The sequence below is a fragment of the Oryx dammah genome, unplaced genomic scaffold (genome assembly GCF_014754425.2).
Source record: "Oryx dammah isolate SB20612 unplaced genomic scaffold, SCBI_Odam_1.1 HiC_scaffold_26, whole genome shotgun sequence".
Taxonomy (NCBI): domain Eukaryota; kingdom Metazoa; phylum Chordata; class Mammalia; order Artiodactyla; family Bovidae; genus Oryx; species Oryx dammah.
In genome coordinates this window covers 75,318,799-75,337,108 of record NW_024070210.1, presented here as the reverse complement: position 1 = coordinate 75,337,108, position 18,310 = coordinate 75,318,799, and the positions used below count along the sequence as shown (strand labels likewise).

General features: G+C 38.5%; 2 protein-coding genes across 2 annotated transcripts; both read right to left on the bottom strand.

The window, feature by feature from the left end:
* Positions 1 to 6,224: 6,224 nt before the first annotated feature.
* On the bottom strand, positions 6,225 to 7,160 carry LOC120853319 (olfactory receptor 11G2-like). Its single transcript, XM_040227050.1, has one exon. The coding sequence runs from the start codon at positions 7,158 to 7,160 to the stop codon at positions 6,225 to 6,227; it is 936 nt and encodes a 311-aa protein (XP_040082984.1).
* Positions 7,161 to 17,332: 10,172 nt separating this feature from the next.
* LOC120853684 (olfactory receptor 11H6-like) lies at positions 17,333 to 18,310 on the bottom strand. The gene has a single exon (XM_040227638.1). The coding sequence runs from the start codon at positions 18,302 to 18,304 to the stop codon at positions 17,333 to 17,335; it is 972 nt and encodes a 323-aa protein (XP_040083572.1). The 5' UTR covers positions 18,305 to 18,310.

The following is an 18,310-nucleotide window of genomic DNA, read 5'->3' as shown; positions in this document are numbered from 1 at the left end:
GGGCGGCCACTCGTAAGGGGAGGGCAACGGTTGAGTCTGCTGGCCCCTCCGGGGACATAGCTCGCCTATAGCGAGTATTTTGTGCGGGCCCCCCTTCCTGTGTTTCGGCCCTGGGTGGAGGGATGGCGGGGGCCCACGGTGGTTCAAGGGGTTGGTAAGGGGGAGGGAAGAGGAGTTCTTCTTCTGTTCCCCCCTGCAGAATGGGGTAGAGTGGCACCGTCAGTGCAGGCTCCTTGGGGTTCTTCAGGCTCTTTCCTGTTCTGGTCACTAACACCTGATTGATGGAAAATCCCTGTTGAGGCAAGAAAGGTTTTACCCAAGGGTAGGCGGGGTGGTGCCACACGACATTTTCCCATACAATGATATAGGGAACTTGGTCAGGGTGTCTGATCCGCGGTTGGAAGATGATATCTCGGACTTGGTGTACAGTCTCCAAATCAAAGGTGCCTTCTGAGGGCCATCCTACATTGAAGGTCGGCCATTCTGCACTGCAAAAAGTGATTATTTTTTTTGATTTCCACACTGAGGTCACGAGCACGCATTTTGACCTCCTTGAAATGATCAGTAATCAGGGATAGAGGCATGGGGCTAGAATGGCGTTGTCCCATCGTCCCTGGATCAGCCAAATGTTGGTAAATTAACACAGACAAAACAGACAGCCACACAGACAGACAGAGAGACAGAAGAAATATACCTCTGGGAGTTCGAAGGCAAAACTGAAATCAAGGCAACGGCCTCTGGCTGTTCAGCAGGGGCGACCCGCTATCGTCTACAGAGAACAGGGGCACTCCATCCCCTCCGAGGGGGTCGAGGACGTCTCCCAATGACCCACACTGGTGACCCGTTGGCGCGCCCGCCTGAGTCATATACTGGTTCCAGAAAATAGGCCTTACCGGAAATGAGGAAAAAAAGAAGGAAAAAAGCTTACTGGCTGCAGATGACTCTCTGGATTGGTCTTCCTGTGGAGCTGATGGGAGATCCCGGACGAGCCCCCAAATGTTATGCCCAAGTCACGAAATCTCCCAATGACCACCCGGGAGCCGATGTCCAATGCAAAAGCAAGAGAATCTTTATTACCAAGCTCGAGCTGGGGCTCTCACCGTTACCGACGCAGCGGCTATGGGGAGGAGCCCCGAGTTTTGGGTTACATTGGTTATATAGGGTATATTTGTGTAAAAGGGGGTTTCCAGGCTGGAGGATGTCTGATTGGTCACCCTCTTTCAAAGGGTTGTGTGTTGATTTTTGCTTGGTTCTTATTACCTAGGCAAACCACAAATTCCTGAACATAAGGTCAGGAGATATTGGTCAGAGGTCTGATTGGCTCGTGGGTGGTGGGGTGAGGTCAGGGGATTTTCGAAGTCTCTTTCCTGGAACTTTACAAAATGGAGTTCTTCTATTAGACAAGATGGAGTAGCTTAGGTTCTACACTAGAGCTCCATCTAGCTTCCAAACTTTCGATTCCTAGTGAGGCTAGGCCCTTCCTGACTACCAATCCAAGTCTGGGACCTAAGTAACAGTACACAGTAACAGCATAGATTACAAGTCCCTTGAAAGTCTATGATCCGATAGATTAGGTTAGTACTTCTAATTCCCAAGGAGTTATGAAATGGTCAAAGAGACTGAAAAGTTTGACTGAGAAAGGAGAGTTCAGTCCACATGCTTTGCCCATTTCTGGTCGGTTCCCGAAGGAGACATTGGGTGCCTATTGGCACTGGCATGTCGATATAAACCCCTGACAGGTTTCTGCCATGAGCCGTATGAGATCACCATGAAACCGCAGAGCAGGGCTCCTCACTTGCTTCGCTCAGGGCATTTCATTCATTCACACAAGCACACTGTAGAGTTAGTAAAGTACAGCAGAAAACATGTTCGCTAGGAGAACAAAGAGCTAGCGCTCCAAGCATCTTTACCTTGTCCTGAAGGATCCTGGACGAGCCCCCAAGATGAAAGGTTGTTGCTGAACGAAAAGACACCGGGATTCTTGGCCTCCAGAGGAGAAGAATTCAATCTGGGGCCAGAGACGAGGCTTGTTTGCTCAGAGCTTTTGTGTAATAAAGTTTTATTAAAGAATAAGGGAGATAGAGAAAGCTTCTGACATAGGCATCAGAAGGAGGCAGAAAGAGTACCCCCCCACCCTGCTAGTCTTCAGCTGGATGTTATATAGTCATTAGCAGTCTGTTAATGAAAAAAAGGAATGTCTTAAAACTCAGAATGGCACTAGGCCCCTCACTCATAAGATGCATTTTGGGATAATCTTGGCACCAGACGAATCATCCTGGGCCGTAAAACGATTAACTTGAATCTTGTAGAAGGGCAGATTACCATACAAATAATTTCGTTTACATAGATTAGGGGAACAATATCTGAATATAACATACTGGTTTGTCAAGTAGCTTCTGAGCCATTAGGTGGAACCAACTTGAAGACAGAGTCTAGGGTAAATGCATAGTACATTAACATAGCTTAAGACAAACATTTCCATAAGAAAATGCATTGGTTGACTCAAGGTTTGAGAATAGTTAACTTCAGGTGAAACCAGGTGTCATTATGGCAACACAGTATTTTAAGAGAAATCTCCCTTTAAATTTGTATAGAGAAGAAAATAATATTGCTAGTTTGTTTCCTCCTGCCACTTAAGAGAGATAAAAATGTCTGACACTTGCACACTATTTCTTCCGTTTGGAGACCCCGGGCCTTCCTGCCTGTTACCCTCTTAGGCACATTGAGAGTTAGCTAGTGTAGCTTTCTTGACTTTTAAAATTACTTCACAACTTTTAAGTCCAACATATAGGACAATTTCCTTTCGAAAACCAAGACCATTTCCTATTCTGGTTGCATCACTTGGTTCTATTTTTTTTTCCCCCAGCACAACCGCACAGTTCTACTTTGTCCTGGAAAATGATCACCCCTTGGCCATCTACAACTCACTGAAATACTTCATTCTCATGAAAGATCTGAGGTAGGTTGATATGTCTTTTTTGGCTCATTGATTTACTTAAGCACTCAAGTGCTATTTTCTTTCTAAGTGACATGGTCTTAAAGGTTGAGCTCCCTGGAAACAAATACTAATAATGAATATCAGTAATATTTGTACTGTGATGGCATCTGAAGACTGAGTTTTATATTTTAATACCTACGATGTGCTTCTTTATTTTTATTTGTCTTTTTTGGGGTCTTTCTTTGATTTATTTATTTTTAATTGAAGGATAATTGTTTTATGGTATTGCTTTGGTTTCTAACAAACATCAACATGAATCAGCCATTTTTCTATCTATATCTCTTTGATGAATTGTGAATTATATTACATCTTGAAGCAGTATTTATTTTAATTAAGGATGTTCATTAATATATTAATAAGTTTGGCCAATTATAAGTCATGATGGGTGGTAAATGCCACATGGACATCTATTTGAGGAATACTTCTATTCTGTATATTGTAGTATACTAGTAAATAGATAGTGGTCTGGGAATTGTTATAAGCATTTTTCAGAACTTGCCATGATTTCTTACCCCTTTATACTCATGGGTTTTTATCTGTGCCTTCCTTTACCTGCTCCCATAGCAACTTATAATTCCCTTGTTTATAGAACATCTTGCTTCATTTACTACTTGTTCATGAGCCCCAGAAGAGAAGGAAATGTGTCTTATTTACTTCTGTACATGGCTTGTCCCTTCCAGCTCAGTGCCTAACATATTGAATGTGTTTGTTTTAGTGAATAAATGACTATGGAGGAAGATGATACAACAATTATTTTTAAAAAGCTGCTTTCACTTTTTCATAGTTTATTACTCTCATAGGTCCTCAGAAGAGGAAGACATTTCTTACTTTGTTCCGGCTGAACGAAAGAATTTTAGTGAGATGACAGGAAGACGTTGTCAGTTTTCTTTTTCTTTATTTTCCTCTGAGAAACAGTCTTCTTTTTAGTTTCTCAAAGAATCACAGAATTATGAATAAATGTTACCTTGGTTCCAATTTTATAGTAAAATAGTTTTAAATTTTATTTTCAGATGATAATAATAAATGTTGTTTAAATGAAATACATGCATATGGAAAAATTTAAAATATACAAAGGCTTGTATGTACAGTGAAAATATTTCCTCTCCCTGTCCCTAGATACCCAATTTTGTTTCCCAAAAGCATCACTGTTCTTAGTTTCTTCTTTCAGAGATACACAATGTGTTTATGAACAAAAATATGTAGATATTTATGTAATCTTTCTTCATATGAAAGATGCTCCAAGTCAGATCTCTTTCATCTTGTTTTTTCTATAACTTTGAGGATACTTTTATATCAACATGTACAGATCTTCATTTTTAACAGTTATATAGTATATTCCACCCTATGTATATATAATAATTTATCTAATTAGTCCTTAATTAATGGGAATTTGGATTGTTCTGATCTTTTACTATTAGAAACAGTAGTCAATATTCTTGTACACATGTCATTTTTCTTATTTGTGAGTATACTCCTCAGATAAATACCTAAAAGTGGAATTGCTGAGTCAGAGGGAATGCCCTTTAAATTCTGATAGTTTTTTGGCAAAATGTCCTCCATAGATATTGTACCAATTTATGCTCTACCAGTAAGGGAAGAGATTGCTGTTTTTCTCAACATTATTTTTGATCTTTGTCAATTTGGGGGGAAAAAAGATATATTTCTTATAGCTTTCTTTGTACTTCTCTAATTCTGAACAAAATAGAGTTGTCTTTTTAGATATTTTAAAGCCTTTCCTTTGCTATTTATTTTTTTTCATATATTTACCACTTTTATTGTGCTGATGCTATTTTTCATATTGACTTGAAGATATATACAATATTAAAACTGATGTTATCATGATAGATGTTTTAGAAGACAGAAATAAAAGCACTACCAGAAAAGTAAAGAGTTTGTTGGTGTTGGAAGAGTAATAGGAGACAAGTTTTGCCCCAGAATTGTAGAATTTGTAAGAGCAAATACAAAAAAAAAAAAAAAAAAAAAAAAGGTGTAAGTATCCATGCTGAAGATAAAGGAAGAGACTTTCCCCTCTTCCTGTTTTCAGAACACTTTAGAAAACTTGTACTTGTTTCTCTGTCATTGCAATGAATGTAAAATTTAAAAGTTTAAAATTTTAAGGGGTTTCAACACCCTTGCCAGATTTATGACCTAGGAACGTCTTTGTCAAGGACCTGGGAAGTCTCTTTGAAATGTAATAATCAAGATAGAAAGGCCCCAATCTTCCATTTCCTGTGGGAAGATAGGAGCTTAACATTGGTGGCCTAATTTCCAAGTTGAAAACTATCTCCTGTTATATAGAAATGTCTTTTCTCCCTTGTATGAAACCAATGAGCAAACACAGATGGCCAGACCAATTACCAGGTGAATCTAGGATGAATTGATTATGTGTGATAAAATGGTCAAGTCTTTTTGAGGATTAGCTTTTATCTTGAGAACCTGTATGTAATGGGTTGTATTTGCTTGACTATAAAGGGATGAAAATTGTCAGTCTTTGCCCTTTCACAGTGGGTTGCCTGAGATGCCCATAGTCTCCTGCTTTAATGTTTATTCAATAATCAGTCAGTTCAGTTCAGTCGCTCAGTCATGTCCGACTCTTTTTGACCCCAGGGACTGAAGCACGCCAGGCTTCCCTGTCCATCAGCAACTCCCTGAGCTTGCTCCAACTCATGTCCATCGAGTCAGTGATGCCATTCAACCATCTCATCCTCTGTCGTCCCCTTCTCCTCCTGCCTTCAATCTTTCTCAGCATTAGCGTCTTTTCCAACGGGTCAGTTCTTCACATCAGGTGGCCAAAGTATTGGAGCTTCAGTCCCGCCAATGAATATTCAGGACTGATTTCCTTTAGGATTGACTGGTTTGATCTCTTTACAGTCCAAGGGACTCTCAAGAGTCTTCTCTAACACCACAGTTCAAAAGCATCAATTCCTCTGCTCTCAGCTTTCTTCATGGTCCAACTCTCACACCCATAGATAATAAATAATAAAACTGCTTTATTCTCTTCCACCATTGTGGAGAGGTTTTCTAGATTGGCAGGAAATTTATATTTAATTATATTTCCCAGCAAACTAAACTCAGTTTTTCAATCTACGGCTCTATCATTTGCAAAATCGGGGATATGCAGTACATCTTTGAGATGTCTTATAGTCCTATAGTCAGTCTTCTTTTTAACCAAGAAATTAAAAACAGCTTCTGTCCCCCCAAATATTTTAAATCAAGACCCCTACTTTTATGTTCCTAATAATTTCTTCATAGCATGTTTCATATCTTTGTTTCTCAGACTATATATTACAGGATTAATGAGTGGAGTAACTACAGAATAAAACAAAGTCACTATCTTCTGCATTCCAGCATCATGTTCAGATGTTGGGCTCACATACATGACCATCACTGATCCATAAAAAAGCGAAACCACAGTCAGATGGGACCCACAGGTGGAGAAGGCTTTTCTTCTTCCAGCTGCTGAAGGGAATTTCAGCACAGCTTGTAGGACCAGAGCATAGGACACCATGATGAAGAGAAAGGGGATAAATAAGAGGAGAGAACTTAAGGTGGAGCTAGTTAACTCTATTACAGGGACTCTAGTACAGGTGAGGGCCAACAAGGGACCTGGGTCACACAGGAAGTGATCAATGATCCCAGATCCACAGAAAGACATTTGGGAGATGATGATGATGGGAATCAAGAACCAGAGGAAACCAAATACCCAGCAGCTGATCACAAGATTGGCACAGAGACGTCCAGTCATGAGAGTGGGGTAGTGTAGAGGCCAGCAGATGGCAAGGTATCGATCAAATGCCATAACAGCCAAGAAAAAGCATTCTGTAGAACCCAAGGAGAAGAAAAAGTAGAACTGGAGAAAGCACCCAGAGAAGGAGATGAGCTTGTTGTCAGAGAGGAAGTTGGCCAACATGTTGGGGACAGTGGAGGTGACATACCAGATCTCTAGGAAGGAGAAGTTGGCGAGCAGGATGTACATGGGGGTGTGGAGTCTCTGATCCCAGCACACAGCACAGATGATAGAACCGTTGCCCATGAGGGTCAGGAGGTAGACAGCAGAGAAGAGCACAAAGAGGAGAATCTGCCCCTCCCTGGGGCAAGGGAAGCCCAAGAGGATGAAGCCAGTGATGGTGCTGGAGGTGTTGGGGGTGTTGGAGATTTTCATGAGTCTTCGAGCTGTGAAAACACCATCACATTATTGAATAATTGTAAAGACAAGTGAGAACCCAGATATGAATTGAAGCCACTCTGGGGAATGAAATAGACATTTATGTATCAATAGTTACTATATTAGGCTAATCCTGAATTACTGTCCTAGTTTAGCAGTTGGATTATAGAAACACAAGTTAATGAATATCAGCATATATAGAGATATCTACTTATTGTGAAATGTATGGGAACATGTTCAACATTTAAATCTTTATATATAAAACTCTGCAGTAACTATCACTGAAGTTGAGAAATAGAGGATCACTTGTACCCTAGAATCTCCTCTTATGCTACATCCCAGTAAGAGGATGACTATCCTCTGCCTCTTTGTCCCTCCAATTGTTAACACTCTCCTTTCCTAATGGTAATCACCTCTCTATTTTTCTTTATTTTAATAACTAAGTATGCATTCTGAAACATTTTTTTTTTAGTTTTGCTTGTTTTTTATTTTACATAATTGAAATCATAGTATATGTAGTATTTGGATGGCTTCTTTTGTTCAACAGTAAGGTTTTTTACATTTATGTTGTTACAATCATCTATAGTGTGTCCATTTATACCCCACTATACTCTATGAATAAACCACCACTTATTAAACCATTGTACTATAGATGACTGTTTTGGCTATTTCTAGTTTGGGGTTGTTAGGAGTAATGGTACTATGAATATAGTTCTTTTTTCCTGGTTCACACAGGCATGCATTTCTGTAGGCTAGATCATAAGGGCATGTGTATCTTTCCTTCAGTAGATAAGTTTAACAGTGTTCCATCATTATTGCACTATTTATCACTCCTGCTGATAGTATGTGAAAGCTCCAATTGTCAACATTCTTTTCTAATGGTAAGGTCTCTATTTATCAGAGCCTAGGGAATGAGATCGGAGAAGGCGACGGCACCCCACTCCAGTACTCTAGCCAGGAAAATCCCATGGGCGGAGGAGCCTGGAAGGCTGCACTCCATGCGGTAGCTAAGAGTCGGACACTACTGAGAGACTTCACTTTTATGCATTGGAGAAGGAAATGGCAACCCACTCCAGTGTTCTTGCCTGGAGAATCCCATGGGCGGAGGAGCCTGGTGGGCTGCCATCTATGGGGTCGCACAGAGTCGGACACGACTGAAACGACTTAGCAGCAGCAGCAGCAGCAGCAGCAGCAGCAGCAGCAGCAGCAGCAGGGAATGATATATACTGCATTTTAATGACTTCTCTCTTTTTGTTCTTTTATTTTTGTAATATAAGACTGCATAGTTGTCTTCCTGGCAGTGTTGCTTTTTTCAGAGTAGGAGCTTATATCAGAAATTTTTTACTTTCAAGGGAAAGTATTCTGGAAATTATTAAGAAAACTGTCTTCAAATTTGGTTTTGAAGAACATTTTAATGCACATAATTTACAGCCATCTTTATCTTATATGAGTTTTGAGTCTTGTGCTCGGCTTTATGATTTAAAGAAATAACCTTCTAAAACGTTATTTCTGTGTGTGTTAATTTCTTTATCATCTCAAAATATTTTTAGCACTTTAAATAGCTTAGTTAATGTTGAAGAACTTACGTTTTCCTGGTATAGTCTATTTCATTGTTACATCTCTTCTTTTACCCCTCACATCCAATTCATTAGCAGGATTCTGCTGTTTCTAAAGTATGGCTTGTATCATGCACTCCTTTGTCTTAACTGCTGTCTCTCAAGCTCAAATTACCATCCTTTCTTCCTTAGAATTCTGCGGCAGCATTCTAACACAGCTCCTTGCTTCTACTTTTGCCCTTCTGCCCTCCATTACCTAAGCAGCAACAGAGTACTCCTGAAAAATGGAAAAACTGATCATGGTACACTTTTAAGTAAAACTTTTCTCTCTCAGCAATTCTGTGCCAAGAAGTCTTACAGAGCTGTTATAGAAAACAGGAAGGTGTTCTAGAAAACAGGAATTGCCATCACCATTTTATGCTCAATCTAACATATTTAATTAGCTTCTGTCACTCTTCACTTTTTATTACTGAGCTCCTCTGTACAGAAGACTGATGACATTACCTGCCTCAAATCTGAGCTGAAACTGTCAAAAAAAAAAAAAAAAAAAAATCCCTGAACCAATAAACCAAAAAAACAGCAAAAGACCAATATACACACCCTGTGTCAATTACAGAGGGCACTGTAAACATGGGTGCAATGATGTCTGTGTATTTGTACCCTGGCCACTTGGACTGAGTTAATTAACAACAATTGCCTTGTTTTCTTCATTTACTTGTTAAGCTAGTCAAGCCTGGAAAAACTGAGATAAAGTATGTCTGAATGAACCAGGCAATGCCATACACAGTACAAGGGAGACATTCACCAATATTTTAATTTTCCCTCAAAGCTCAGGACAGTAGAAGCTTTGGTACCCATTTGTTGGCTCTCTCTCTAGAACCCACTCAGAGATGTTTCATGTGTGTGTGCTCAGTTGGTCAGGCATGCCCAACTCTTGGTGACCCCATGGACTTCACCCTGCCAGGCTCCTCTGTCCATGGAATTTTCCAGGCAAGAATATTGGAGTGGATTGCCATTTCCTTCTCCAGGAGACCTTCCCAACCATGACAACTCAATTCACTTCCTGAGTTAGTTTGTACAGTTTCAGTGAGGGGCTGTAACATTGGATAATCTTGTTTCTGGAAGATACTTAAAAGTAAGGATAATTTTCCAGAGTGGGATGACTGGTAGGGAGCTGTGTATGATAGAAAAATTATTGAATTTAGAATTAAGAACTTTTGTTTACTTGTCATAAGAAATTAATACTTAGTTATAATAAGCAAATAATTATGCCTTCTTTAAAGGGCTGTTACAAAGATAACTGAATGAGATAAATTCCTGTGGAAGTATTTTGACTATTGCATGGCCAGTAAGAGTTTAAGAAATATTGGTTATATGTATATGACTGTAATAATTTAAAGAGAGCTGTGGGTGAAAATCAGTAGATTATGATTTTTTGCTCTTCTAAACACTACATAATCTTATTACCTGGATCAGCAAAGGGAATTCTAAGCTGGAGCTTATCAAAAGTTTATTTTTTATTCTCTTAGAAGAGATAGTCTTCTTAACAATAACCAGAGAGGAGGAAAGAGCTGGAAATGGTTAGGGTAAAATTCTTGAATATGTTTGCTGAGGGATGGAGGGGTTATAAGCAGAGACTGCCAGGAAGTAAGTCTTCTTTTTCCTGATCCTTGAGGATCCATTTATTGCTGCTAAAGGAAAACAATGTCAAGAGACATCGCTATGCTTGTTATTCACTTCCCTTGGGATCTTCCTTAATTTCAGTGTATTTATTTTCTATGCAGTTTGAATGATATCTTTTTCCTTCTTTAAAACTCTTACAGATAGAAGGAAATGTTAACAAATCAATTGATTGCTTGATTAATTAATCAACCAGTATATCTAACTCTAACTCCCCTAAGTGTGCACACCATGTGGCCAATGAAGACTTTAAAAAACTTGAAGGGGATAAATGCAGCCCCAGATGTCCATAAATGATTTGACTAGACCTCAAAGTTATTACAAGCTGTTCTGACACTCAGCTAGGTCATGTTATTCTGCTATTGGACATACATGAAACAAACCAAAGCTACTTTATAATTTTGTCTAAGGATAAAAAAAACAATGTCACTGTGCCAGTCATAAAATACCAAATCTCCTCCTCTCTTGGCTAAAATGAGTGTCTACTACTTAAAAAAAAAAAAAAAAGCCAATTACAGCTTTAATCTCCTTCTTTGCCCTCTATATAGATAAGATTTGTTGAGATACCTAGTCTTAGAATTGCCCTTTCATTGACAACATACAATCTGGAGCAGACCATCACTTCCTTAGATCCTCCCTCAAATCAGTCAACCAAAGCACCAATCCTATAATAGATTATTTTTTAATTGAAGTGTAATTGATTTACAATACTGCTATTAGTTTTAGACGTATAGCAGAGTGATTCAGTTATATATGTACATATATATACACAGATTTTTCCATTTTTTTCAGATTTTTTTCATTATTTTTTCCAGATTTTTTTCCATTATGTTATAATAAGATATTGAATATTGTTCTTTATGCTGTACAGTATCCCCTTTGGTAACAATATGTTTGTTTTCTATGTCTGTGAAGCTATTTATATTTTATAAGTAAGTTCAATTGTATCATTTTTTAGATTCCACATATAAAGGATATATGGTATTTGTCTTTCTCTTTCTTACTTAGTATGATGACGTCTTGATCCATCTATGTTGCTGCAAATGGTATTATTTCATTGTTTTTATGTCTGAGTAGTGTTCCATTGTATATATGTATCACATCTTTATCCACTCTCTGTCAATGGACATTTAGGTTGTTTCCATTGTCTTGGCTGTTGTAAATAGTGCTGCTATGAACATTGGGCTGCATGTATCTTTTCTTTTTTTTTTTAAATTTATTTTTAAAATTTTATTTATTTATTTTTATTTTTTATTTAAATTTATTTATTTTAATTGGAGGCTAATTACTTTACAACATTGTATTGGTTTTGCCATACATCAACATGAATCCGCCACGAGCATACACGTGTTCCCCATCCTGAACCCCCCTCCCACCTCCCTCCCCATACCATCCCTCCGGGTTAACCCAGTGCATCAGCCCCAAGGATTCTGTATCGAACCTGGACTGGTGATTCGTTTCTTATATGATATTATACATGTTTCCATGACATTCCCCCATATCATCCCACCCTCTCCCTCTCCCACAGAGTCCAAAAGACTGTTCTATATGTCTGTGTCTCTTTTGCTGTTTTGCATACAGGGTTATCATTACCATCTTTGTAAATTCCATATATATGCGTTAGTATACTGTATTGGTGTTTTTCTTTCTGGCTTACTTCACTCTGTATAATCGGCTCCAGTTTCATCCACCTCATTAGAACTGATTCAAATGTATGCTTTTTAATGGTTGACTAATACTCCACTGTGTATATGTATCACAGCTTTCTTATCCATTCATCTGCTGATGGACATCTAGGTTGTTTCCATGTCCTGGCTATTATAAACAGTGCTGCGATGAACATTGGGGTACATGAGTCTCTTTCTATTCTGGTTTCCTCGGTGTGTACACCCAGCAGTGGGATTGCTGGGTCGTATGGCAGTTCTATTTCCAGTTTTTTAAGGAATCTCTGCTCTGTGCTCCATAGTGGCTGTATTAGTTTGCATTCCCACCAACAGTGTAAGAGGGTTCCCTTTTCTCCACACCCTCTCCAGCATTTATTGATGGTGGCCACTCTGACTAGTGTGAGGTGAAGGTCAGACTTTTGGATTAAGGCAGATTATCAGAAAGCAGATATTTGGACCTCAGTTCTTAGATCTGGAAAGAATTGATTCCACTGAGTTATATTTCTATATAATGCCTTTGAATCTTATTAAGAATTGCTATAAGAAGCAGCTGTGTTAAACGATATGTATATATGTCAGGTATTTTGGGGAATCACTGTTCAATATATCTCATTCTCCCTCGTATGAATCATCTTGAAAGAAATTATAGAACTAGGAGTCAGTAATTTAGTTTTCCTTGTAAACAGATTTGTTTCTTCTTACAGTTAATGAAAATCATATGACAGATAATGTTTCTCCATTCTCTACTTCATTTTTTGAATCAAAGAAACATTTTACAGAGAATCATAACAACACTTGAAAAAACTTCAACACTGAAGATCCTTTCTGATGATTTCCCACTTCATTTTAAAGAGAGCTCGTAACACTTTTACAGGCTTGACTTAATGTCAGCATTTATCCTATTATCCACAAATCATCATCCTGTTTTTCCTTTTTAAATTCATATTTTTCTTATTCTTTCTTTTAGTGCACTTTCATACTTCTGATTCTTAAAGAAAAAAGTGGGATATAGGATAATAGGGGAACATATAAATAAACATGTAAGTAAATAAGTAGTTTCAATATAAGAAGAGCTTATGAAGATATGGATTTTTCTAAGGAGACCTTTAAGAGTCTTCCTCTAAGTATATTGTATATTAATATATTAGTATTGTATATTGTATATTAGTATATTAATATTGTATATTGTATTGAGCAGGCTTCCCTAGGAGTTCATATAAAAACTTTTTATTGTGGGCTAGAAGTTTGTAAATGATTTGATGCTGCCTAAAGGCAGAGGAACTAGAGATCAAATTGCCAAAATCCGCTGGATCATGGAAAAAGCAAGAGAGTTCCAGAAAAACATCTATTTCTGCTTTACTGACTATGCCAAAGCCTTTGACTGTGTGGATCACAAAAAACTGTGGAAAACTCTGAAAGAGATGGGAATACCAGACCACCTAACCTGCCTCTTGGGAAATCTGTATGCAGGTCAGGAAGCAACAGTTAGAACTGGACATGGAACAACAGACTGGTTCCAAATAGGAAAAGGAGTACGTCAAGGCTGTATATTGTCACCCTGCTTATTTAACTTATATGCAGAGTACATCATGAGAAATGCTGCACTGGAGGAAACACAAGCTGGAATCAAGACTGCCGGGAGAAATATCAATAACCTCAGATATGCAGATGACACCACCCTTATGGCAGAAAGTGAAGAGGAGCTCAAAAGCCTCTTGATGAAAGTGAAAGAGGAGAGTGAAAAAGTTGGCCTAAGGCTCAACATTCAGAAAACGAAGATCATGGCATCGGGTCCCATCACTTCATGGGAAATAGATGGGGAAACAGGGGAAACAGTGTCAGACTTTATTTTTGGGGGCTCCAAAATCACTGTAGATGGTGACTGCAGCCATGAAATTAAAAGACGCTTACTCCTTGGAAGAAAAGTTATGACCAACCTAGATAGTATATTCAAAAGTAGAGACATTACTTTGCCAACTAAGGTCCGTCTAGTCAAGGCTATGGTTTTTCCAGTGGTCATGTATGGATGTGAGAGTTGGACTGTGAAGAAGGCTGAGTGGCGAAGATTTGATGCGTTTGAACTGTGGTGTTGGAGAAGACTCTTGAGAGTCCCTTGGACTGCAAAGAGACCCAACCAGTCCATTCTGAAGGAGATCAGCCCTGGGATTTGTTTGGAAGGAATGATGCTAAAGCTGAAGCTCCAGTACTTTGGCCACCTCATTTGAAGAATTGACTCATTGGAAAAGACTTTGATGCTGGGAGGGATTGGGGGCAGGAGGAGAAGGGGACGACAGAGAATGAGATGGCTGGATGGCATCATGGACTTGATGGACGTGAGTCTGAGTGAACTCCAGGAGTTGGTGATAGACAGGGAGGCCTGGCGTGCTGCGATTCATGGGGTGGCAAAGAGTCGGACACGACTGAGCGACTGAACTGAACTGAACTGAACTTTTCCAGCCTCTTATGTAATTTTCTTTCCAGCTAGCAAAATCAACTTTTTTTATTCTTTGAAAATCACAAACTTCTACCTGTACTTACGTGGGAGTTTATTGTCCTAGATCTTTGCATGATATATTATCTGAGTTTGAAATATCACTTCCTAACAAAGACATTCTCTAACCATTTAGATCTAAACTATGCCCTATCCTACCCTAACAATTTCTGTATTCATACTCCCATTTGTTCCTTTTTTGGTGTTTCAAGGATAGCACCTTTTTTTTTGGTTGGAACATAGTTGATTTACAAGGTTGTGTTACTTTCTGCTGTACATCACAGTGAATCAGTTATGCATATACATATATCCACTCTTTTTTTAGATTCTTTTTCCATAAAGTCATTAATTAGTACTGAGTGGAGTTCCCTGTGCTGTACAGTAGGTACTTATTAGGTATCTATTTTATGTATTGTAGTGTGTATATGTCAATCCCAATCTCTCAATTTATCCCTTCCCCCTTTCCTCCCTGGTAATCCTAGGATTATAATTCTATTTCTGTTTTGTAAATAAGTTCATTTGTACCATTTAAAAAAAATTCCACATACAAGTGATATCCTATGATATTTGGCTTTCTTTGTCTGACTTACTTCACTCAGTATGACTTCACTCTAGGACCATCTATGTTGCTGCAATTGGCATTACTTAATTTTTTTTTAATGGCTGAGTAACATTCTATTGTGTATGTATACCACATCTTCTTTATCCATCTACCCATCAATGGACATTTAGGTGGCTCCTTGTCCTGGCTATTGTAAAAGTGTTGTAGTGAATATTGGGGTTCATGTATCACTTCAAATTATGGTTTTCTCTGGATATATGCCCAGGAGTGGGGCTGTTGGATCATATGATAGATCTATTTTATTATAAAACTTGTAGAGGAACACATAGGCAGAACATTCTCTGACATAAATCACTTTGACCTACCTACTAGAGTAGTGAAAATAAAAATAAACATCTGGGACCTAATTAAACTTAAAAGCTTCCACACAGCAAAGCAGACCATAAACAAAACAAAAAGACAACCCACAGAATGGGAGAAAATGTTTGCAAATGAAATGGCTGGCAAGGGATTAATCTCCAAAATATACAAGCAAATCATGTAGCTCAATAACAACTACCAAAAAAAAAAAACAAACACTCAACAAATAACCCAATTAAAAAATGGACAGGAGATGTAAATAGATATTTCTCCAAAGAAGACACACAAATGGCCAAAAAGCACATGGAAAATGCTCAACACCACTAATTATTAGAGAAATTCAAATCAAAACTATAATGAGGCATCACCTCAATAGATCATAATCCTCCTCATCAAAAAAATCTATAAACAATAAATGCTGGAGAGGGTTTGGAGAAAAGGGAACCCTTCTACACTGTTGGTGGGAATGTAAACTGGTATAGCTACTCTGGAGAATGTATGGAGGTTAATTAAAAAACTAAAAGTAGAGTTTTCATTTATTCTTTTTGTTTTATTGAGATATAATTGATACTTTAATAAATCTAATTGTAGATAATATCTATTACCACATATAGTTACAAATTTTTCAAACTACTGGAATTAGTAGTTATGATTAATGAGATTTATGTGTTCAGCTTCTTATTATCTATCCCCTTCACTATAATGTAAGCTTCACAAAGACAGGGACTTGATCTGCATTCAAATAGAGATAAATGTTTACTGAATGCCTGAATGAAATGCACCAACCCCAGAGGACAACTTGACTAATTTATTTATGACCAAATAGTTGAGCCAAATCACTACACCTGTCTCATATCTCAGAATCCCTGGCTTTTACTCTGTCTGCTTTTACCTCTTTTGAGCTGTGTGCTCAACTCAAACTTCCTTCTCTTGAAACTAACCCCAAAGTATTGATATTTTGTCAGTACATGGTAAATTTTAAAATGTAGACCTATTTCTAGGTATCTTAATTATTTTTCACAGGTAGGAAAAGGTAAGAAGACTGTAATATATTTCTTATTCTATAAATGGAGGATTTGGGAATAGAGGGAGGAGAAGCTTCCACTTCTGCTGTCATGAGTGTTTGAATCACTTGTATTACTCACCATAACTTGTTTCACTTTCCCAACTAGTTATTGTAAGATTTTTATTTCTCACTATATGTCATTTTTTTTTTTTTTAATAATGGCTCTGTAAGGTCGGTGTGAGAACTGGTGCTGGTCTAGGTACACCAGAATCACATTAAAATGGGAATTTCTGGTGTTAATTTTATATTCTGAATTAGGGGATTTGGAGAAACACCTGGGAATCTATTCTTTTAAAGAGTTCTCTAAATAACTATGACATAGTGTTTAAGATCTTTTTTTTGGATATTGATTAAATACATTTTGCCTCAATTATGATAAAAACCAAATGTAAGAATATGTACACAATAGAGGAGAGTGATCTCAGATAAAGGGAAAGTAGTTACTGGCAGTCAGGATAGGAGAAGAGTTTAAAGTTCAGATTCAGGTCATTTAATTCAAGTTACTGTCTATCAAGTCCTGTTTTGAAGGTAAGGTCTGGTTTAATCGGTTGTATCATTGTCCATATTGTCTAGGCAGAGGTAGATGAATTTGGGTCTGTATTTCTGGAGACAGTAAGTAGAGATCTATTTTTTAAGTTGGAATAGATTTTTTTGATGGTCATCATCAAAAAACTCTGCAAATAATAAATGCTGGAGAGGGTGTGGAGAAAAGGAAATCCTTGTACACTGTTAGTGGGAATGTAAACTGGTACAGCCACTATGGAGAAGAGTATGAAGGAAAAAATAAATATTATGATCTTGGTCCACTCATGAGCTTTTGTTTGCTTTGGCCAGTTTTTGTAAATATCTGAATTTTTCTCAAGGCAGTCTTCATGTCCTTGTTCCGGAGACTGTAGATGAGCGGGTTTACAAGTGGAGTCACTGATGAGTACAGCAAGGTTACAATCTTCTGTATCCCAGCTGGATTTCCAGAGGTTGGGCTGATGTACATCACCATGATGGTTCCATAGAACAGAGATACCACAGCCAGGTGGGAACCACAGGTGGAGAAAGCCTTACGTCTGCCAGCAGCTGAAGGGACACGCAACACTGCTCTGAGAACCAGGGTGTAGGACCAAAGGATAAAGAAGAAGGTGATAAAAATAATAAGAGAGCTCAATATAGAACAGGAAAGCTCAATTCCAGGGGCAGGGATGCAAGACAGAGCCAGTAAAGGACCAGGATCACAGACAAAATGGTCAATGATATTGGGGCCACAAAAGGGAAGTTGTGTGATGAAATAGATAGGGACTGGATAGCAGAGGAAGGCTGTTACCCAGCAGAAGCCCACCAAGTTCATGCAGAGACGGCTGCTCATGATGGTAGGATAGTGGAGAGGTCGGCAGATGGCCAAGTATCGATCAAAAGCCATGAGGGGCAGTAAGAAGGTCTCAGTAATTCCCATGGAGAAGAAGAAGTAGAACTGGAGGAAGCAGGCAGTGAAAGAGATGGTTTTGGTCTCAGATAGGAAGTTCCTTAACATATTGGGAACAGTGGTGTTAATGTAACACATCTCCAAGAACGAGAAGTTGGCCAACAGAGTATACATGGGAGTGTGGAGTCTGTGATCCAGCTTCACTGCAAAGACAATGGCCCCATTTCCCATCAGTGTCAGGATGTAGGACACAGAGAAGAGCACAAAGAGGAGGACTTGAACCTCTCTAGAGCAGGGAAAACTCAGGAGTATGAATTCAGTCACCGTGTTGACTCTTGACACATTCATGGCTTC